A 23,103-nucleotide genomic window follows, 5' to 3' on the forward strand; every position below is an offset into this window, starting at 1 on the left:
ACATTCAGACTTTTGTTAAATAAGCAGAAATAGCTACTCTTTTGTTACCTAACCCATCTGTTTGAAGTCAAATTCAGTGCATTCAGTATAATTGCTTCCCACACACAATTTTCTATTAGAAAGCTGAGTGCCTTTGCAGTTCTTCTGGCACATCTCAGACTGGTTTAATACCCAGAGCGGAAAGCAGATCTTGGACACACCAAAACCTGAAATGCTTGTAGTGAACTATGCTGCAGAAACCAGTAGAGCAGCTCACCTCTTTACCTCCTTTTGCTATACCACAGACTGTATGGGAATCTGAAAAACTTCCTTTCATGTTGAAATATTTCACCTTCCTGTTTGGGAGAAAACAACACCATAAATGCACATTCAGTGAAGGAGAATAGGAATGAAAACCAACTATTTTTCCCCTATTTGAAGTGCTAAAAAAAGCAATCAGGAATAAAAAAGGAAGAAAGCGTCTCATATCATCAAATTGTTTGCAGCTCTGCCACAACTGTCACTTAATTCTTGTATCACACTTCACTCCTACATGCAGCACCTCGTGCTCTGGCAGGCTTTGGTATCAGGTTATCGATCTCTTCAAACGATACACATTCCACTACCCATAACATTACTATTTAGAACATTACTAATAGAATGCTCTTCTGAGAGCACACACAAGTCACTCAGCAGTCACGAGACTAGTCCCTGTTATGTTAGTATCACTCTACAAAAGGAACCACATGCTGAAGAACTTGGATATGTCAGATAAATTATTTCTGCACTGAAAGCAAAAAATTCAGCTGCTCTAGTGCAGTGTTACCTGTGGGCCTGTAAGTATAGCACATAAGTTTTGAGGCACAAGCCTGAAATTATTTTGCTAAAACCTGACTACTTAATATTAATGCAAAACCTCTCCAGATTATCAAGAATATTCCTATGCTGTTAGAAAGCCTTCAGCCACGGTCACTTTCAACCATTACTTTCCAGAAAAGAAAAAGAAGGGAAAAGAGTATCTGACTTACACTAGCAAGGGCACCTACAGTCCAGAGCAGAAAGGACATAAAAAATCAAAATACTAGCTCTAATGAGAAATTCCAAAGGCAATTAATCGATTCTACAAGGAGAAGAACTCCTTGACTGTGGGAGGAAATATGAACTTCAAAGTCATATTTACTTGTCTTGTAGCTGCACTCTGTGTCCCCAGTTCAGGGATTTCACATAATTCTGAACAGCTTGAGCCATCACAGACCTATCACAAAGCAAAAAATTGAATATGAAATTATCGTATTACAGATTCAGACAACACAGCTCAAACAGCCAGGTAACTGCTAGAAATTACTAAAGTTCTACAATACTTTCTGTTACGAAAGTGAATTGAAGTCCAAACCAACACAAGAGCTGCCCTCATAAACTAGTAATTACAGATGTGTTTTAAACAAGGGGTAGTCTAAAAAGCTTCATTGGAAAATCATTTTCCACAACATCAACAGTATGTTTCCTTACACATTCACAGAACAAAGGAGTGCATGTGGGCAATATTCTTTACCAGTTGTGATGAACTGGGTGGGCTACACTCCAGCCGTAGTGCTGGGCATCTTTAAGAGCTCCCCCTAAAAGGGCTGCCTGATGCATAAGCTTTTTAGGAATGCAGCCAACGTTTACACAAGTTCCACCAAGTCCCCACTTGGTTCCTGAAAACAAACAAACAAACAAAAAACAACAACAACAACAAACAAACAACAAAAAACCACGTCAGTTTAGTTTAAAAATGTAACTGGGTTATTTAGAGAATTATTTATTCATGCAATTAGTTTTAACAGTTCTGAAACAACACAAAGCTTACTATCTTTTGCCACAAGCAAAGCACGCAGCTTGGCTTTGGCCACTTTGCTGCCTGGATCAACCTGCTCACCCAGGCCATAGCTTCACACACATCCAAATATCATCCTAGTATTTCTCTTTCATACCTCGTGGAGAAGGTTCAACGTAATCCAAAACAGCCACATTCTTCCCAAACTGAGCAGCTTTAAACAAAAAGCAGGAAAGCTCATTTAGAGGAAGGAGAAACACAGAAATCTAAACATATTTAGTAGCAGAAGCACAGATTAGGAGTATGGGAGATGACAATTGGTGGTTTATACTAATTTAAGACATCAGACCAAGAGTCCAGGCTGCCAATGTGGTTAGTATATTCTCCAGAAGGTACTTAATAACCCAGACGAGGGCCCATACACACAATAATTTGATGCCAAATTAGATGTTTAAGAATCTTGTGGATTACTGAACACACAGGGGTAATACATTACAAAAGGCAGAAGATTCTCTACAGAAATTACACAGGTCCTGGACACAGCATGAACAAAATGTTGTTTTAGCTGATACATAAGGAAAGTGTAATAAAGAAAAATATGTCATCTTCAAAAATATGCCATCTGCAGAAGTACTCAGAAACAGTGAAATGAAGATTAGACTTTCTAGAGACAACAGAATAAATATATTTTTTAAGAAGAATAACAGGAAAGCCAAACAAGATCATCACACCTGAGGGTGTGAATTAATTTTCAAATAAATCTGATGGAGGTAAGTTAACAATTAACGTGCAGTTAATCATGCATAGTATGCTATGTTTCTTAGAAACGTTTAACATTTTCGGTATCACTCCTCCTAGATTCCACATACACCATCTAAGCTAACATAAAGCTTTTATTATCTGGTTATACCAACCTTCTTTTGCACAAGCAAGGCCTCCAGATCCACCACCAATGACCAGCAGGTCATACTCCTTCTTTCCTGTGGAGAGGTTGTGGGGGAAAAAAAAGAAAAGAAAAAAAAACAGGCAAGAAATGCAGGAGAGGTGTGTTAAGGGCAAATACAAAAAGGTACACTATTGTTTACAATTGATTATTGCTTATTTGGGTTTCTTTTACTTTAGCAAAGTATTGTGTTTCTTCAGCGTTTCAAAGCATTGTCCAAACAAAATCACTGAAGGAACTAGTTTGGTTTTGTGAACGAAACACAGGAAATAAAGCAATCCAAAAGAAGTGGAAAATAACGACATTTTGTGCAACGTCCCCAAAAGCTCTTCCTGCACGCTCAGACAGCTGCGGGTAGAATCTGGTACGGCCTTTCCGTCCCTGTCACAGCAGCAATTCCTACACACATATTTTAGCAGCCACCTTATCAGGCCCGCCAAGCCCAGCTGCCAGAGGGGCCCCAGAGACATGGCACAGCGCTCAGAGGGAAGCAGGCCTCTCCCACTACCCATCTCCTCACAGTTCAGCACGTTCTTATAGAGCAGCTCTGAGTGGCAGGAGAGATCCACGATCCAACCAAAGGTGAGTAATAACTTTTTTTTTTTTTTTTTTTTTAAATAGTGAGGGCAGAAGGGCTTTAACAGAGCAGCCAGCAGCTCAAGGCAGCCAAGGCCACAGCAGCCCACAGCACCCAAGCCACTCCACTGCCCAGAGCAAGTGACTTCTCTCAGTGGTTTAGCGTGGGCAGTCACGCTGGAGGGCTGACACCCCTTGTCACACAGGGGCTAAGTAAAGGTCTGGCCGCTCTCGTGCTACCACCTGCGGCCTTTCCCCTCAGGAACGCAGGGGCCGTGGCTGCGAGAGCCGCTGCGGGGAGAGGCGGCCCGCACCGCCCGCGCAGGGCGCTGAGGGACAGCGGTGCCTCACGGCACAGCGGCAGATCTGGTAAGGTCCCCGCAGGCCTCGCCCCGCGTGCGGCTCGCAGCAACGCTTTGGAAGACGCCGCGGCTCTGCGCGGCAGGAGGAGAGGGCGGCCCGCTTCCCGCGAGGCACGGCAGACGCGTACCTGAGAGAGCTCGCGCCGTACGGCACAGCCCCGGCACCCCCAGGAAGCGCTCCCCCCGCCGCCACAGCGCCGCCATGCTGTACGGCAAAGGCCTTCCGCGCCCGGCCAGGACCCCTGCGAGGCGGCCGAGCAGCGCCTGAGCGGAGGGCGGCGGCGCCGGGTGGGTGAGCGCTGCCGAGCGCCGGAGGGGGCGGGGGCGCGCGGTGCAGAGGACAGGCAGCCTCTTCCCGCCTTTCGGAGCAGCCGCTGTGGAGCCGAGATTGTGGCGGGCGCGCGCAGCCTGGCGGCGGGGAAGTCTGGTGGCGTTAAAAATCCAACTTTTGGGAAGGGACAGAAACAGCACCGCTTTTCTCGACTGAGTTCCCGTCAACTCAAATGCTGCAGACTGGTTTCAGGGATGGCCCTTCAGAGAAGGGGAACGCGCTGCCCAAAGCCTTTGCTGATACCGGGAATCCTTTTGTTCCGTTTTCTGAGACCGCGCATCCCTTCACAGCAGCCGCGCTGAGGGCCGCACAGGTGCAGCGCGGGCCGAGGGCTCCAACCCTGCGGGGCGGCTCTGAGGGCCCTCCCACTCCCCCCGTCCTCTGAGGGCGGCGCTCCCGGCGCTGCTGCGGAGCCTCGCGCTGCTGGGCGGCCTGAGGTAAAAGGCGGTGCAGTCGGCATCGATCAAAGCCGTGCCCAGGGGGGAAGGCCTGGCTCTTGGCTCGTGCTGCTTACAGTGCTAAATGTTGCCACAGCCACATCATCTTGAGAGAAAGAAGCGTTGCCGTCCTCTCAGGGGGAGGCAGCCAGGGGGCAGCGCAGCTCCGGGCCAGCAGCCCGGGCAGAGCCGAGGGAAGGCGGCACGGCCCCGTGCTGAAGCGGGCTCCTCCTGTAGGCTCCAGCTACACTAGAGATAGATACTCTTGCCCAACCCAACGGCAGTAGGAAGACCGGACTAGTGCACGCTGCCAGAGCTGTAAGTGACAGAGAGCCCGAGTGTATTCAGATAGTGATCACTTACACTCTTCAAGTAAGTGCGTGTGAAGTTGTTCCTGCTGTTCAGTTTAGCCGCTGCCCCGAAGCCAATTGGGCAGAGTTGAGCATGTGCTCATTGCACAGCATTTGGTTCAGATGCGTAAAGTCAAGGGCAGAATTGAGTCAGCCCAAACACAAAACTATTTTTTTTGAAGAAACGTACCTGCAGCTTTGTCTTATCTTGATAATAAAAGAAGGCCTTAGATGCAGCAGAGCTGTTGATTTAAGAAATGCTACCTCTAAACAGCAACATCAGAGGAAATTTAGGAAAGACATGCTGATAAATTTTGAGTACTACTTCCAAATTGTTGAAGAAAGGAATTTTGGCCAAATGCTCTGTATAACAGCCACATCATATACTAGCATCCCTGGTTGCTTTCAGTGTTTTAGAGCTCAGAATCTCCATGAACCACAGCCTACACAGCAGTGGTGAGATTCTAGCTTCTTTCAGATGCTTCTCTCTTCCCAAGCACATCCTCTCATTTCTAGCTTGAATGTGAGTCAGCTGCTGCCATTTGGCATCCATAAGTCATCTAGGAAACAGAACTATCCATAGCTACTGCTTCTTGCTGACAGAATGCATCACCAGCCCTCTGGCTGTATCTCACAGGTCACAATAAAGCGTTGTGAATTTCCACAGGCCAAGATTTCCCCATCAGGGAAGTACAGAGTTTGCATGTTGTTGTTCTGCTCTTGCACGTTCTCACAAGTTTGATCATTAAAGGATTTAAAAGGTTTTTTAAAAAGCCTTCTTAAAAGATTGCTATCATTGTTCTACTGAATTGTATCATTGCAGCTAGCGATGTTTATCATAAATTAGTTTCATACATTAGAATCACACAGTCACGGAATATCCTGAGTTGGATGAGGTTTCCAATGGGATGTTTATTCAGTGTAATATTAAGAGGTCAAAGGAAACAACACTATGCTGTGTGTCATAAATGTATATAAGTCCATTCAACAGCTAATAGGAGTTTTGTTATGCATGAATTGATTCTGTTAACGGACAGACTTTCAGCTTTTGAATTTATTGTAAGGAAAGCTTGAACTTCTCTGCTTCTCTATTTTCTTCATAAGAAGTAATTTTTGTTACACTTACCCATGGTTTATTTAATTTCTTCCTCATGAAGAGAAAGTCATGATATGGAGACAAACAGGACAGAACACCCAACTTACACTGTAGAAATGTGGACTTCTCAAACGCATCATTTTGTCTTTCATCTTTCTCTGGGATGGTTTCTTTTAAGCTTAATGTTCCCACATTAGGGGTGGGGAAAGAAGGTGAGAGGCTGCAGATACCATCTTTGAAATTCACCACGTTGTTCCATTTTTAGTGGGTGGAGTAGAAAATTATTTATATCTGAGGCTGCATTTTGAGGCATGAGCTAATTAGTCATTCGCTGACATTAGTCAGTGAACTGTACTGTATCACTGTTTGAACTAAGAGGCCTCCACAGCAAGGTAGGACCTTTTGGTTTCATTCTATCTCTTGTGATTGCCTTTACCCTATTTTTTTTTCTTGTTATCCCCTGCTGGTTTGTGATCTGGTGTCCTTATTGTTAATGAGGAAGCAGGAGGGAAAGGAAAGCACAGTGGAAGAAAGGCACGCAGGTGGTTAAAACAAAGAGAAATGGTGGCATCGTCCCTGGCAATTGAGAGAACCATGTGACAGAGCTACAAAAAAAGGCACAACACATGGGAGTGGGGAAGGGGCCGTTAGCTGTCCCTAGACTTTGTCCAAAGCAAGGTGGAAACTGTTCACAAACCAAATTGCTAAGTAAATGGAAAATATACTTAAGTGGGATTTGTGCTGACAAGCGAGGACACGTGTTTGAAGACACAGACCCTGGGTAAACAACAGAAATATAGTTACTGCAGTTATGACACTTCTTACCTGAGTTGTGTAGCAAGAATTTTCCAATGTTACTTTTAGCTGGATTTTAGTTTGTGTAGTTCCTGGCATGAGGAATCTGTGGTTGTTTCCTTAAAATCATAGATCATATGCTAAGTACTGCCCAAAAGACATCTTGTCACAAATAACACATCTGTCAGCTTACAATGTTTCCTCTGCTGGAAACATTCGTGCATAACATTCCAGCTTTGTTGCTATTTTACCTTTTTGTTTTCTTTTTATTTTATTTTCAGTTTATTTAGAGTAGGACTCATTGTTCAGAGGTTTGTCTGTGCCATTTTCTTCCTTCCTTAACTCCACAGAATCTTACATCCATAGTTTGTCCTAAACAACTAATTCATTCCAAGTGATCAAAAAACAAACAAACAAAAACAGTAGGATGAGATATAATTTTAAGTTCTTGACTTCATTCAAATAGTTCAATGTGTTGGACAAAAGAAGTATAGGGGGAAAATACAGAATTATGGTAGGCTAATGGAGCTCTGAAATTTTCATGAGGAGTTATAAAGCTGGTGAAAGCAAGAAGCTTTTTCAGTCTGTGATAACTTTAAGATGCAGAATAGTCTAACTGCTTGTATTATCTGTTACATTCTAAACTGTAACTTTTCTGGCCCTCTTTCTTCTCTGTTAGTTGTTTCTTATTTTACATTTCTTCAGGCAGTTTCCCAATTCATACATGAACAGTGCTTCCTTTCTCAGAATTCCTCTTTTGCATGTTTCTCAGCAAGAGAAACTAATCTGACTGTGGAAAACAGCAAATGCACATAAAAGCAAATCCCTCCTGCTATTCTGAAAATGCAAGCTCAAAAGAATTTTCTTCCACTCAGTGTTTCACTTGATCTTTGGGGCTTGTGATGTGCTAACTCTCCTGTCTTTTTTTGTCACAGCTTTCAAAAAAATCTTTGGCCAGGGTTATTAGAAGAAGGGAATGCCGTTTGTTGCGGTGCCAGGCATGGATTTACTGGGAAAGCTTTAGCTCCGTGCTTTGCACAGTGGGGATAACACTGCCACAACACATCATGTGATTGCAACTGTATAGCCTCCATTTGGTGGGTGAGGTGTGAGGTGCGTTCATGAGCAAGTCCAGTCAGATCTGAGCTCAGCTCTGTCAGCCCTCTGAGCACGTCTCTCTGAGCTAGCCAATTATTCTTACCTGTTGTGTTTATGTGTTGCTGCATGTTTGCTCCACCCATGCTCCTAGCCTGAAGAATATTATTCAGCTCAAAGCTAAAAGTTCTTTAGAAGTGTTGCCATGGGACACTATCCAATCTGGTGAGTTTTGGCACTAATTTATGCTGTGAAACAGAGTATGGGCTGGTGCTACTCACCAGTTCACAATTAGCTAGAGTTATTTTAAAGACATCTGCAAAAAGAGCTGTATGGTTACTGGGCCAGGTCAGTACACAGTAAATTTTACTGTTTTAAGCTCTTTTCACCATGCCCATCAGTAAAGGAAATTCTCAGTGAAAACGAACTGTGGGTGGCATCGTGGATTTTGCAGAGACAACCTGTCATGTTTTTCAAGCTAGCTTTGGCCAGACAGGAAACTACTGTTGGTGGAGCTGTAGAGCACTATTTTTTCATTCTTTGTTCTGCTTGATGTCTGGATTATAAGAAAATATTTGTTGAGCTAAAGCTCTGTTACAGATGGAAGGGATGCTTCAAAGTTATTCTGGATTGACACCAGGTGCTGTGCTGTTTTGCATGGTCTTAATTTTGTTCTGTTTAGTGTTACTGAAAACACCTTGATCCTCACTTATTTCTTAGCTGTGTAAATGTTTATTCACTTTATCCACTTCCTATTATTCTTCTGTTGTCGTGCTCTGGACTATAATACATTGATTACCCTTTCTTCGGTAATAGCTGTTAAGCAATTTGCTATGTGTATCTCCCCTCCCCTTCAGCAGCACTCTATATTTAACCCATGTGCTTGGGTCTTGTTTCTACAACTTCTGCACTGGCCGTACATGCCACGTCCCAGCTGAAAAAAAGAATTAAATCCCTTGGGCCAAATTCATTCCTGGAGTTGCTTGATTGAATGCTGCGCATTTACACTGAGTGCAGATTTGGCTCATACCTGACTCTGTCAGCATTGGCTGTGCTGTAACTAAGTAACAGAGCACTGTCATCGAGAACAGACAGATAGCTTTCTCTGAGATTATTAGAGCACTGAGCACCTTTAAGGAGTGCAGAAATCTGTGAAAGGAGGAGTTCAGAAAAAGGACACCGCTCCTTTTAGAGTCTGTGTAACAGAGCTGATAAGCTATTCCTCTGATGTGATTGAATGTGACTGAATACTGCGGGCTCGTGGACTCTTATTCTATAAAGCACCCATCAGAACAGCACAGGAGAAGATTGGAGGGAACAGCTTCTGCTGTACTGAGAAAGGTACACATTTATATTTTTCTGTTTCTCAGACTTGGCATGATATGTTATGTTAGATAATACCACTGTTTTAAACTGTGCCGAATGTGAAAGAAGCAGCGTTTTCCACGTTTTGACTGGTATTCATTGTCAGGCAACTAGCTTTCACAGAGAAAGAGTAGGACATATTTGTGTGTAATGCATTTCTACTGCATTTCTACTGCACTGCAAGCCTCGATAGTTGAAAGCAAGGAGGTGAGATAACCCCATCTAAATGGGAAAAGTAACTTATGGCTGTAAGTTTGCTAGAATTTGCTACTCATCTGTACTGAAGAAAAAACTGAATGCGAGTCAAGCTTCGGTTTGTTAATAATTGACTATGAAGAGCTGCTTTTATACATGTGGCGCTGCAGCTGTATTTTATGGAGTTTTCATTTTCAGTGAGGAATTCTGATTCTGTAAAACGTCTATGAAGAAGTATAACAACAAAAGCTAGTACTTTTGCTTGCTAGCCCTGTTGCTGCTTGTATAGTATCTCTCTGCTGCACTTTATGGGCACCCCTTACCTTCTGTTCTTTAAAAAACTAACTCATACTTACACTACTAGCTGCATGTCAGACTGGTGATCTTTATAAACAGCTGTAGCAATTTCTGCACATAAGCTTACTGCTTACTCAGCCATGGACTCCTCTAACAAAGCCCTCAGCTCAGATTCAAAATCTCCTGCATTTGCACAGCATTGCAGCATTTAAGTGCAGAGGAAAAATTACCTGATGTACACCTTTGGTTTGCTAAAGAGCTTAACCACATTAACACTGCAAACAATTTACTTGTCACTCAAGTCGAACAATACTTCTTAGCAGCCTGGAGTTGGTATCGTGTTCGTCTCTGCCAGTGCCACACTTTCTGCATTCCTTCAGCATTGCTGGAATTAGAACTGATGCGGAGTTTTCTGAAAAAACGTAATTTTGGCAGGGGTCATTGAAACCAAAACTTACTGTGTGAGGCCATCCATACCAGTTTTGCTAAAACTTTCAGGAGGGATTTCTCAAAAAGTAATTTCTAGCTAAAACATGTAGAAACTCTACATCCACTCCAGCTATTTTGCTGGGGAGGGCATTCCCCCAGGACTTGAAGCAGGCTGCTTCTTTTCACATAGCACTTTGGTTACCTGCTGTGCTGTGATAGATCCCACTTTGCCTGGCCTGTTAGAGCAGTTTATGTTCATAGAGATAGACCTTCAATTCAGCAGCAGTTTCCTTCATATTCTTTCAGACCCCTCAGTGAACATCTTTGCTACCACATTTCCATCGTTCACACTCTCTGGCCCAAAGAGCAGCTTGTGCAGAGCAGAAAGCTGTGCTGGGAGAGACAGGTTTGCAGTAGATTAGTATGTAGCCTTGGAAGCAGGTCAGGACCACGCAGTGGAGATTTGGGATACTAGGAGTTCAGCCGTTGGTCTTTGTAACTCAAATAGAGAACACGATATTGGTCTGTTACAGGTAATTAATCTTGGGGCAAAAGTTTGGTCTTTTCTCCTTCAGCCTTTTCTCTCTACTGCCATTTTTAGGGTAGAATCATTCAAAAGAAGCTTGTTTCAGCCCCTGGGGAACATGAAAACCTCAGCTGGAAAACTTTTTCCAGGCCAGGTCTTGGTGTGCTGACAGGGCAGAACACTCTGAACTTTCCAGGAGTTCACTGCCTCTCAGGTGGGATTTTTGCAGTTTAGCTAAGCTGTCCTAATCAGCTGTCTTCAAGCACTGGTGCAAGTAGTACAAACACATCCAGAGTTCTAGAGTGACGGAACACAAAAAAGTGCTTCCTAGAGGTACCTGAAAGGGTCTCAATCCTGAAAAATAAAGTGCTTTTCTTATCCTTAAAGAATTCTCTTTCCTAAGGCTTTGGTTTAAATCATGCACAGTGTTTCTTAGACCAGTCTGAATCACAGCTCAACAGATCCACATGGGCCTGCCTGCTGCATGGAGATGTCTGTCTGTGAGGCCAACTTATTCTAAACCCTATGGGGGCACATAACCATTATATAAATCTTTCCCTTTGGGTGACAGTACTGATTACCATTCAGACCATAGTTACTGCAAAGTAAGTTTTAAGTGCATAGTAATTATCCTAATTGAAATCTATGGAGAATGGAGTTACACACCCTTATGAGGCTTAGTTGTTGGGGCTCCTTGGTAGGCAATAAGTACTCTTCTGTTCTTTTCCTTTTGTTCAGTAAAAATAAACTTGTATTTGTTTTCTTTCAACTTAAGAGGGAGGAAAATGAAGATGAAAGGACTGGGGAGAAGAAAGTCGGAACTTTGCATTTATAGAAGTCTGGAATTTTTTGTAGTCGCAGTAGCTAAGATGCAATAGTTTGAAAAAGCCTAAGGCGAGAGGAAACTTGGGCTTCATGCAAGAAATACTTAGTGAAAATTATATGAAATGTGTTCAGCTTGCTTTTGTGATGTCAGCGGAAAATCTGAATGTCTGATGCCCAGACTAAGTTTCCATTGAGGCACAAGCTATTTGCATTTGGCAATATTGTGATTATTCTTCACAGTGTTGGACTCAGTTGAGAACAAGTAAACAATAATGAATAAGAGGTAAACAGATTATTATTTTTTTACCTATAGAAGTTCTAAAATATGAAGCTGTTCAATTATTTTCCGTACAGCAGCAGAACACAGTATGTTTGGCAGAAGTTTGTTTAAACTTTCTGATCAAAATACTCTGCCTTTCATGCTCTGGAAAAAGATCAAGAAAAGCAAAATGTCACAAAACAGAGATTGCCTCAGTCAAGAGAGCTTAGGACAAAGAGTCAGGAATTCTGTCCTGGTTGTGGCACAGCACAGATCTCCTGTGCCCACTGCAGGGAAGCAGATGTTCTTCCAAATGTGTATAGAAATGTGCCAACTCTTCTGCACTGTTTTCTTGAGTGCTTCTTAAACAGCTAATACAGCCTTACTAATTGGCAAGTCCTTCACTTACTTTAATGCATGAGATGCTTAAAGGCATCATTTCAGCACAAGCTTTTAAAAGGTTTTAATTTAAACATCCTGAAAAATGTTTTCAACCTTTTTCTATAGGTAGGGGGTACAATACCTCCTTCACACAGATGTGTGTAGGAGGGCTTAATCTTAATTCATATGGCCTTTATAGAACACCTCTAGAAATTGTTTGTTATTACAGACTTAGCAGAGGCATCTCTGCAAGTAGTTCAGGCCTCGCTGTCCCCAGGCACTCCATTATTGTAATCCATTTCTGTTACTATCAACAAGATCAGACTGATGGAGAGATTCTTCTGTGGGGAAAAAAGTGAAAGGGTATAAATTATCAAGCACTCCCCGTTCACCAGGTTGCGTGAGCTAATCAAGTCTAATTTAGATTCCAAACCCTTCAGCATTAGAATGTTAAAGTACTGTCTGGGTTCTTGGAGATTCATAATAAACTCTTGAACAACCGACTAGGACTTGGCAGTTAGATCAAATGCATGAAAAATTAAGGCAATGTTGAATGTAACATCATCTTTCCTCAGAGGCCTAATGAGTAAGCAGGCTGAAATCACTTATACTAAGTATTTGAAGCACTCTTTGTATCTACATTTTTCTTGTTTTTTCATAAACTCAAGACTAGTGATTTCATATAGGTGTTTGCTATCTCAGTATCCTAGGATGGATCCGTCTGGCTAACACAGATAAGATCGCTTTGTTCTTCCATAGCAAGGTCTTTTCTGATAAAAATTAATTCAGCTTCACAATGCTTACAATAATGTTAACTTTCTTACGGCAGCAATGATATACGTGAGACAATTCACACAAGGTCAGATCAGATAACTGTTGCCAAAAATAGACTCAAACCTAAATCCTTGGGGTCACAAAGTTTACTCTCATTACAGTGATGGAGAATGGTAGTCTAGTGTCTTTGTAGAAGAGATTTTTGTGATTACTGAAAGATCTTTGCTGTAATCTGTGGTGATACACCTGGAGTCACCTGTACAAGAATGTTCAGGTAGACAACAGGATGTATTGCTTTATGCTCCATCCCATGGCACTTTTATACTTTTAGAGAAATTGGAGATCCTATAAAGGTAACAGGGGTAGGAATCCTCTAGCTTACCAATTATTGCCATTGTAATAGATCCCTAAGTTTGAGCCAGCCTCCTGAGGATTGTTTTATAGCCATTGGAATGACTTTGATATATTATTATAGGCAGCTAAGTTGGAATAGCAAATTCTTCTAATTTTTTGTTGGCTGCTTTATTTCAAAGTGTATTTTTAAATCTCTGTAATGTGAAACAGAGGTACTCCCATTTAAATGCTAATGGTTTGATTACAGTTGGCAGGGAAAACTATTGAACCACTTGATTGAGTTGTGATTTGGTCTCCTGAAGCCAACAAAATGAGTAAGATTAGATGCATAAGAAAATCCACTGCCTTGAAAGGCTTGCCAGTAGTTTGACAGGTTTGGGCATGAATTTTTAATATTCTTTCTTTTAAACTCTGTCTTTTTGAAAATAGATTTAGCTATAAAGTGTTATTCATCTCTTTCCATGATGTTATCCATCCAGTTTTCTGTTGATTTCCTTCCACCACTTTACGTATTGCCTACTATTTTCCACTTCAGATTTTAGTTTTTAAAGAGATGGATCACATTATCAGGGTGTTTCTAATGCACAGAAGAGATTGAAGTGCTAACTTGTATATTTGGAACCTCGTTAAATCATAATATGGAAGTGAAGGGACAGGTTTTTACCTTGAAGAATGTCCTTTTAGTGAAGGTATTAAACCAAGTGACCTCAGTTGCTCCTAATACATCTTGCCCTCTAGACTCTTCCCTATCTTTGTAGCCCTATCCTTCCTGAGCAGCAGTTCTATCTGGAAGGGAGTTCTATCTGGTCAGCAGAACTGCTAGTGCATAGAAGGGTAAAAGAAAATTCAACATCCAGACCTTTTTGATCCTGTTAAGACAAAGAACCAGGCTCATATTAGCTGGGAAGCAAAACTCAAAGCCTTAGAAGGAGAATGTTCGTGTGCTAATGATGCTGGTGAGCCCTGAAAGGAAGCATCTCAAATCAGTCTTTGCAAGGAAAGCATTAGTATTGGTAACTATCTGAAATAAATACATTCAGCTGCTCCAAGTTATGCTCACAGTGCAACTAAGATAAGCAAATGGGTGAACAAACATCAGCTGTATTGTATGTTGAACACGTCTCCATAGCAACTCAGTCAGCTTCTGAACTCAAAATGCATTCTGCATGATGACACAAAATTTAATGCAGTGGTATGGATTTTCCCATGTATAATGTGTGTGTGCTGGATCCCACTATAGAATAGAGGTCTGACCACCCATAACATTTAGGACGTTTGTGAAACAATTCTAAGGAAAGTGAGAACAAGTATATCACAGTTCTTATTTAGCACCCTTTGAAAGGCTAAATCAATACTTGAAGAACACTTACCAGATCCTTTGTTTTGTGGCTCCTGCATGGAAATGTTACTTCCTTTATGCTGGCTTGTCTGAAATCTAACAATAAACAGCTTTGATGGGATTTATTGCTTGAGCTGTACAGGGTGACATGAATCCCATCTGCTGAGCTTTATGTTCAGATGTCCTGAACTCACAAACAGAAACTCACACACACCACCCATGCTATGCACACACAGGCACTTGCAGCTACCAGTGAATTTCAGGGGAAGAACAGGCAAAGTCCCACCACATAATTTCAGCTGGCCCATCAGAGTAATAAAATGTACCCTTTTGTTACATCTCTTGAATTTCATGAGCCTAGACTCTTCTCTGATTCAGGGATTTAGCTTTACATTTTTATAACCAGTGAGAAAGCATCTCTGCTATTAAGTATATATATATATATGTATATCTTTTTTTCCCTCAAAAGTGCCAGATTGATGGTTCATGTCGAAAGTTTTCTGTGTAAGAAAGGCTACCATCTTCTGTGAACCACCTCTCCTAGCTCCATCTGCAGCAGACTGCTAAAGGAGGGAGGCAGATGAATTCCTTCAGAAATGTCCAGCTCAGCTTCTCTGCAGAGCATGCAAGGACAGGTGCTAGCAAGGAGGTCTGCATGCCCATTAATAACTTGACCTGGGGCCTGATTTCAAACAGAATAGTACCTGCATCCAGTGTCTGCTGATCCTTGGCTCAAAATTAAAAAGTGAAAAGCTTCATATTTTGTTACCACAGCTAAGAAGTTTCCCAGTGTTCAGAAATCAGTAAAGTGAGATCACATGCAGAATCTAATTAAGATTTTAAATCCTTTAAAAACCAGTTAGAACAGATTCAGTGCAGAGAGGCTTCTCATGCAGTGGCATGCTTGGAGCCAGGACTGAGCAGCTGTGTGGGGGAAGGGACCAGGGCATTAAATAAAGCTACTTGTTGACTGCATGTAAAATCGGCTTCTAAAGGGAGTGCCACAGAGCACCATCCATTACCAAGTGACAAAGAGTGATTTCCAGCAACTCAGTACAATATCATAATTACACTGTGTGTGCTGCTGTTTAACATGGTAGGTTGTGTGTGATTCGGGTTAACATTTACAAGAAATTGTAGTTCTCTCACGGACCAACTCTGGGCTTTTTTTTTTCCTCCTCTTTCTTTCCAGATGCTGGAGAGCTCTTCAGTCCTTTTGTTCATTGTCTTCGTTCTGCTTTTCATTTCGTTGCTCTTCGTGGTACTCATCAGGAAAAATGGCACTGCTGCCCTGATCTGGCATGAAATAATCAAGGAGAAAATAACCAATTTCATCATGAATCAGAGCAAAGAACGGAGGATTTTAAATTTTGTGTTGCAGAATGCAGTCCGAGGGGACCCCTGCAGTGTGATGGAAACTATAGATAAATACTGCTCTGAGAAAGAGTGGGCCATGAATGTGGGCGATGTAAAAGGTAATTGAAGCAGGGATCAGCACTTGAAAGATCCTTCAAGACTAACAGAACACAGGACATCTTTCTGTATTCTCATGGTCACTCCTCTCTGCTGCAAAAAAATCCCACCACAGCCTCGTGGTCAGTGGAGTAGTTCTATAAGCATCAATGCATGCTTGTGCAAAAACATCTTAGAGGAGGATCTAGGGAGTGATCCAGGAAGTCATAGAATCAAATGTAGTTTTGTGTGTTGTGTGCAAGTGTGTAAGAAGAGGGTGACAAGATGGAAGAAATCTAGAGTTATGTTGTGTCTTAGGTACCATAAATCATACCTGAGGCATGATTACGTTAAGCACTTCCAGATCCTTAACTGAAAGATACTGGATCTGAAAGAAAAAAAAAGAAAAAAAAATGAAAAAGAAAAAAAGTGGGAAGTATTTTAAACTAAGAGTTTTGTATCTGCAAGCATAAATATAAGTTAATGTTGAAGGGAGAGGTCCTAGCCATGTAATACACAAAAGCAGCTATCAGATGTTGTTGCTACTGAGCAAGTAATCTCATTCTTGTCTCCTAAGGGAAACTATGTGGTCAAAAGATTTCTTTTTCTTAGCGGCAGGAAAATTACAGTCTATTCCAAAAACTCTGATGGCAAAATGTTAACCTGTTCACTTGTGAGTTAGACGCAAAAGTCTTACTAGGAAACTGCAGTGAAAATTTGCTCAGTCTGGGATTAACATAATTAACAGAGTACAACTGTAAGCACTGTAATAAAAGTGCTTCTCTGTAAGGGGTACATTTTCTGAAACTAGCTCCTCTGCATACCAAGTGGTGTGGTTTTGGCAACAGAACAGTAGGCTGAGTAGGAATTCTCAGAAATATGAACTTTGACTATTTGGGATTATATTCTTAAACATTTCACTCCAGTTTTGCTCTGAGAAAATGGCTTCTCCATCAGAGCCATGAAAGTTACCGTATCTTCAGTTCTGAAGATTTTCAGAACTACCACATGATTTCAGAATGCAAGTATTAACATCACACTGTTCATAAACAAATTACACCTAGGAAAAATTGAGGTAATTAAATGTATGCACCCATTCAGGCAATCTGTGGCTCAGCATAAAATCCCGCCAGACACTTTTTAGGATTAGCTACCTAATTTCTAGCCATATAACTAAGAGGTGACAGTTTTTAAAAATAAATTCAGTCTTTCAGAAGGAGTGATTATACAGTAGCAGTACACTGTCATTTCTTTTTGAGAACTTTGTTTTTTTAGTTAACAATTGACTGTTTTCCATCCCACAAATTAATCTAGTAAATTCAAGTATCTTGCAATTTATGACTAGACTTTTCTTTTTCCCTTTAAAGACAATTATTTAGACTGAAATGTTTTGTATCAGGCTATTACTTGTAACATTTGCAACAAATACAAGCACTCAGAAGTTAGAATTTATACATTTCAAATACCTCCAACAAGGTCTGGAAAAAACACACTGCATTTTTCCCTTATAACACTGAAAATACTTCAGTTAAATCAGGTACTTACACAAAAACATGTAAAACTAAGATTTTTTTAGTTGAAAGTTTGCATTTTGAATCTTCAAATGCCCATTTTGTTAGAAGTTAACCTGTTTCCATTTTTTTTCAGGTGTAATTCTGGACAAGACAGTGGAAGAGATCAATCCTAAAGTTGCACTGGAGCTGGGAACATACTGTGGCTACTCAGCTGTTAGGATTGCTCGGCTGCTGAAAGCAGGCGCTTGTCTTCTCACTGTGGAGTTCAACCCAGAATTTGCTGCTATAGCTAAACAGATGATTGAGTTTGCTGGAGTACAAGATAAGGTACATACTGTTTGTCCATAGGAAGCAATACATAGAGAGTGGGACTTCATCCACAGAAATAACGTTAATGGGTTTAAATTTGTTATTCTACTTGAGAAGAAAGTACAACTCCATAAGCAAAGCTCATGGTGACTATAAGAACACAGGCCTGGAAGGAGGCTCCTGAGTCCATTATTTCATTTATCATAGTCACAAGGCATCAGCACCACACACAGTCCTTATTATAAAATTATCAACCACTGTTGCAAAACTGGCAAGACTTACTGCCATTACTGAATATTAGACTGCCCACAGACTCCTCCTCTTGATAATCAGGAACCTCTCTACAATTTCTATCCCACATTTATTCACAGACACTTTGTTTTCCTTTACTGTTATATCAACAGCTCCTAAATTTAGCTCCTAAATTCAGTCCTGTGCCTGATCTCTCACAGAAGTACAACTGAGGACTTCAGAATATTACCTCTTAAAAGCTAGACTGCTGGTTTTCTGTATGAAAATACGACATTCAGACCAGCATCAAGAGAACTAAACCATAGCCTATTCTTTTACAAAAGTTCACAGAAAAAAATTCAGTATGTGAACATACTTCAGATAAGACACATTTGCCCAAATCTAGTTGGTCACAGTACATATATATAAGCACCTAAAGTTTGCATAGTGTGAGATGTCTCAACACCTTATACAGTTGGCTGAGATGCAGGTATTTCCAGTCTATAATCCTTCTCAGCCCCAGGCAAATATCTACAGCAGATCACAGGATTCACACCCAAGAAGTGTTACTCTATTGACAAGCCAACCAACTTCAACAGAGGTGATAAAACTATTGGAAATAAATCTTGAAGATGAGATCTTCAGAGGTGTTTCTTAACTTCTTGATGAGAACCTGAAATAATGACATCTGAAATTGCATTTCCCTCCACCTGATTTAATAATCTGATGAACTATGAGTCATAAACCATACAGATTTCCTTACTACTTTTTTTCTTCCACTTACAGAATATGGCACTTCTTTAACAGATCAGTGTGCAGCAATTTCTTTCAGCTTAACAATATTTATGCAAATAAACCTGTAAGGGAGGTACAATAGGCTCTGTCCTTCCTCCTTTCCTGACCATATCGATTTTCTATATGGTAGCTTCCAGATGTATTCTAAAGAATTGTATTCTTCTTATTTTCTGCTCCACTTTGAACTTCATAATTCAACTGAGATGCAACTAAAAAAAGTAATGAAAGTATTGTTTTCAACAGAAGATTCCCATGTTTCCACTGAAGGGTCACATTATCTAAGACAAACTATAGGTGGTATTTATAGACAAATAATGGTAGAAGCTATATTCTGAGCCTCAATTTGTGCTTATATTGAACTACAAGCAGGATCATTGATGTCTGGCCACAATTTAAAATGAGCCAGAGGCATGTTCTTAATGGTTTGCAATTCATCAGATGGATTTGCATTTCAGGTAAAACTCCTAGAAGGCCCTTCAGAGGTAATCATCCCGCAGCTGAAAAAAAAATATGAAGTGGATACTCTGGATTTTGTCTTCGTGGACCACTGGAAAGACAGATATGCACCAGACACCATCCTGCTTCAGGTCAGTTCGCACAATTCCAGTCTTAAAAGTAAAGTACCAAATGCCTAAATGTCTGTGAGGCCTATATTCTAACTGTAGTACCTTCTCAAATGGCAGTCAAAATAGCAACTGCATGAAAAAAGAGGATTTGGGGGATAGGACCCTAAGCTTTTATCTGGGACAACGTCTCACATAAGACAGCTCAGAACTTGCCAAATACTGTTGAGTCATTTTATTTCACGAAAAATGAGTCTTCATTAGAAATCCCAACTGGAGGAGTGCATGGACTGGATCCTGTACTCCGGAAGGAATTTCTGCATGGTCACTAAATGAAACACATGATCCAAAAACATCCCAGTCACGGGACAGGTAAGACTCAGGACCTGCATATTGCTGCTCTACTTTCACCTCTCTAATTTCCTCAGTACACCGTTTTCTGCCTGGGATTGTGGTGCCAGCAGAACCTTCTGACAGAATACTATTCTGTTAGCACAGCTGGGTATCATCGTTCTGGGAGCCTTTTTTACACCTAATTATTTGATTTTAAAGCAACCCTAAGAAGAACAGTAGACTGCTCCAGAAAAGCACTTGCTAGGGAAGTTCTACCAAACCTTATCTACAGCCCAAATGTGGAAAAATTGTGTTCATTTCTTTCCAACACCCCATAGCCATTAGTGTTACAAAACAAGTTGTAACAGCAGTAGGCATTGATAGGTAACATGGGAAGTGAGGTAACTACATACTAGAGTACTTATGGATGGAAAGATGTTTTCAAGTGTTAAACCAAGATTCACATTTGTATTTATCAACACAGCATACACAGAGTCTCCTAGCTTTGGAACTGCAGACTGATAAAACTTTCTAGAACTGTTTACTCGGATGGAAGTGCCATTTTTCAGTTATTTTCTTCACAAATACTTTTTTTTTCTTTTTTTAAATCTGCCTCTTACATTGAGAACCCACCATCTTCCTGTCTGATCCCCGCCTAAGGCTTACAAAAATATTTTCTCATCCAGGCTCTCCTGTTTTTTTAACTTCATTCTTGTTTTTCTGGTAGCTGTTCAAAAAGGCAATTTAGTGTTAGGAACAGCTGGTATTGAATTTACCAGTAGCTGAAGAAATTGTTCCTCTCTTCAGTTACTTTGTATCCAGAGAATGTTTTCTTTTAAACCAGCTGTGTAATGATAACTGAGGTCTTTTCACTGGGAAGAGATAGCTGCATCCTTATCAGAGCATAACCTCCATAACACAACCAAAACAAACAGGTAGTTCACCTCCAAATTTGTGATTTGTCTGGTGCATCTGTGAGACAAAGTTGCTTTGTTTAAAAACTGAGAAAATTCAGAGGAGAAAGAGGAAGAAAAAATCCCCAGTTTTTCTCAGATGTTAAAAACTTTCTAAGTTTCAATTTTAGCATCTATTTCAAATGGCCCAGACAGCATTCCTCTTCATGCACATCTAGAAAAGCCTGATGCAAACATAATCTGAAATCCTGGTGACTAGTGGGAAATACAACATGTCACTTGCAGACTTCTGTGAGTTGCAGGCCAGAGGATGTTTGCCTGAATACTGCAAGATAATTACATCTTGTGGAAATTTGTCGAAGTGATCTTCCTTGTGCACAAATCCTGCTTCACACCCAGCTCCTGAATAAAGCAGCAGAAAGCTGTACAAAGTGAAAGGAAAGTAAGCTCAGAACATCTCATTTATTCTGTGAGCGTATTTGGAGTTTTACTAGGACAAGCCAATGCAGACTGGTACATGCCAATCTCTCAGATGACCTTAAGAGCCACTACAATGTTTTAATGCCATATTAAAAAAAGGCGTCAAACTTTAGGCATGAAAGCCAAAACACAACCCTCTTATTAATCATGTAGATGTGTTTGGAAATCATACAAGCAGCAAACTGCACTCCTCCACTGCATTTGATTTGTTATCTCAGAACCCAAGTGACCCAACATTATGTTCCACCAATTGTGTTAGCAGAAGTAAATCAGAATGTTAAATGTGACAACAAAGGACTGGCTACAGAGTTGTTCAGCTATGCCTAAGTCTCTTCTTCTTCCCTTCCAAATCAATGGATTTTTTATGCATGCACTTTAACATGACATGGTTAATATAAAAGCAAATTGCGTTCAAGCCAACGTCAGCTTAACAGCCACCATGAAGCAATTTCTCTTCTTTTTAGGAATGCAGCTTGCTGCGGAAGGGCTCAGTTCTTCTGGCTGACAATATCATCTTCCCAGGAGCTCCTGAATTTGTTAAATATATCCGCAACAACCCCCGTTTCCAATGCAGTACCTACCCATCTTATCTGGAATATATGAAAGTGCAGGACGCTATGGAAAAGGCTGTGTTTTTGGGATAAAGACAGCCATTAATACTTAATCTTTGTTTCTAATGACATAAATGTAACTACACAGGTTAACTTGACTGTGCTTTATATTTCGCTGTTTGTATTTTGAGCTTATCATCTAGTGGGAATCATTTTTTACCAGGTGGAAACCAAGATTTGGAGTAAGTAGGGCATCCACTCAAAGGCCCATTCGACTACTACACATTATTCGGCAAACCCAAGGTGATCAACATATTGTCAAACAACAGTCTGTTATTTTGAGCTCAAACTTGAACAACCACAGTTGGTAGGGTTAGAGTAACATGGAAAAAGTTACTCAATTTCTAAGAACTTATGTTCTAAAGCCAAACTGTCTTATTCTCAAGTGTGAAAAAAGCATGCATATTGCAAGAGAAGAAACCCTGGTTATAGTAAATTATTATCATGCCACTTCAACCAGTGAAGGTTCCTATAATAACGTCAGATGCATTTTTGCATGGGTGCAAATCTTAATTATCCCCATGCTGAAGAAAAGGGCACATACTGAAAGAAGAAAAAGCTACACAGTGATGGGAAAGTGTAACATAATTATGCATAAGACAAAAAAAAAAAAATTAGGATATCTGCACATGCAGAGATAATTGAAGAAGCGAGCAGATTAAAATAAACACAACAGATAACAAAAGACAGGTTATTTCTAACAGAATACCAGAATGACAAAATCACTGAGATCTTGAGAAAATACTACTCATCCCTTCATTACATTTAATCATTCCTTTATTATACTGTATATACATAGTGTGTGCATTTGAGAGGCAGGGCAAGCTGCTTACTCTGAATTGTTATGTATGTTTAGTGAGAATGGGTTTTACCAGGTGGGTCCTGCACACCTTGTTTAACCTATTGTAGTTAGCATTGAATGGCAAGGTTTATTATTGAGAAGATTTACAAAACCAAATCTGAAGTCTCTTAACTCACCTGAACAATACAAAAATCCACTGTTATTTCCTTCTATGTCCTGCTGTGATTATATAATGAGCCGATGGTTGCTTTTATGAATAAAAACTAAAAAACAATAGAGAAGACAAGTTGCTTCCTCTGTTTTCCATGGATTCTGCATGGCACTTGGGATTTCCAGCCTTGGAACAGCAACAGAAACACTGAACAGTTCAAAATCAGGGGTAACCTCTTATCATTTTAATCAGTGACTCTTTCAGACTTATCAGTTTCTTCCTTTTACAGCTCACCTTTCTAAAGTGGTATCTGCCCTGGCCTGGGTGCTACAGAAAACCCATCCTGAGGACACCAGTAATGAACATTGTAGAAGATTACCCCACAGTATAAAAGACAAAATGTAACAGGCGAGGGTGACACAGT

The 23,103-nt window shown here is 40.8% G+C and overlaps 2 protein-coding genes across 10 annotated transcripts in view; one reads left to right on the plus strand and one right to left on the minus strand.

Moving 5' to 3' along the window:
• TXNRD2 (thioredoxin reductase 2) overlaps positions 1–3,965 on the minus strand; it is a 33,957-nt gene extending 29,992 nt beyond the window's left edge. Inside the window, exons 1-6 of one of the 3 annotated variants that reach the window (NM_001122691.3) lie at positions 3,805–3,965; positions 2,710–2,775; positions 1,953–2,009; positions 1,532–1,676; positions 1,160–1,234; positions 257–335 (exon numbers count right to left, since the gene is read on the minus strand). In NM_001122691.3, coding sequence (NP_001116163.2) covers positions 257–335; positions 1,160–1,234; positions 1,532–1,676; positions 1,953–2,009; positions 2,710–2,775; positions 3,805–3,880 — 498 coding nt within the window. In that variant the 5' untranslated portion in view covers positions 3,881–3,965. The remainder of the gene's footprint in view (positions 1–256; positions 336–1,159; positions 1,235–1,531; positions 1,677–1,952; positions 2,010–2,709; positions 2,776–3,804) is intronic. The other 2 variants (NM_001397881.1, NM_001397880.1) reach the window with 2 other exon arrangements.
• COMT (catechol-O-methyltransferase) lies at positions 3,081–22,811 on the plus strand. Of its 7 annotated transcripts, none has more exons than XM_415077.8 (5): positions 3,081–3,320; positions 15,717–15,999; positions 17,624–17,817; positions 19,281–19,412; positions 21,580–22,811. In XM_415077.8, exons 2-5 carry the CDS (start codon positions 15,717–15,719, stop codon positions 21,757–21,759), a joined length of 789 nt encoding a protein of 262 aa, XP_415077.1. In that variant the 5' UTR covers positions 3,081–3,320; the 3' UTR covers positions 21,760–22,811. The 7 variants fall into 7 exon arrangements, with proteins under 7 accessions (XP_415077.1, XP_004945545.1, XP_004945546.1 ...); XM_004945488.5 differs by lacking the exon at positions 3,081–3,320 and adding an exon at positions 3,627–3,964; XM_004945489.5 differs by lacking the exon at positions 3,081–3,320 and adding an exon at positions 3,627–3,683.
• Positions 22,812–23,103: the final 292 nt, after the last annotated feature.

The sequence above is a fragment of the Gallus gallus genome, chromosome 15 (assembly GCF_016699485.2).
Source record: "Gallus gallus isolate bGalGal1 chromosome 15, bGalGal1.mat.broiler.GRCg7b, whole genome shotgun sequence".
Taxonomy (NCBI): domain Eukaryota; kingdom Metazoa; phylum Chordata; class Aves; order Galliformes; family Phasianidae; genus Gallus; species Gallus gallus.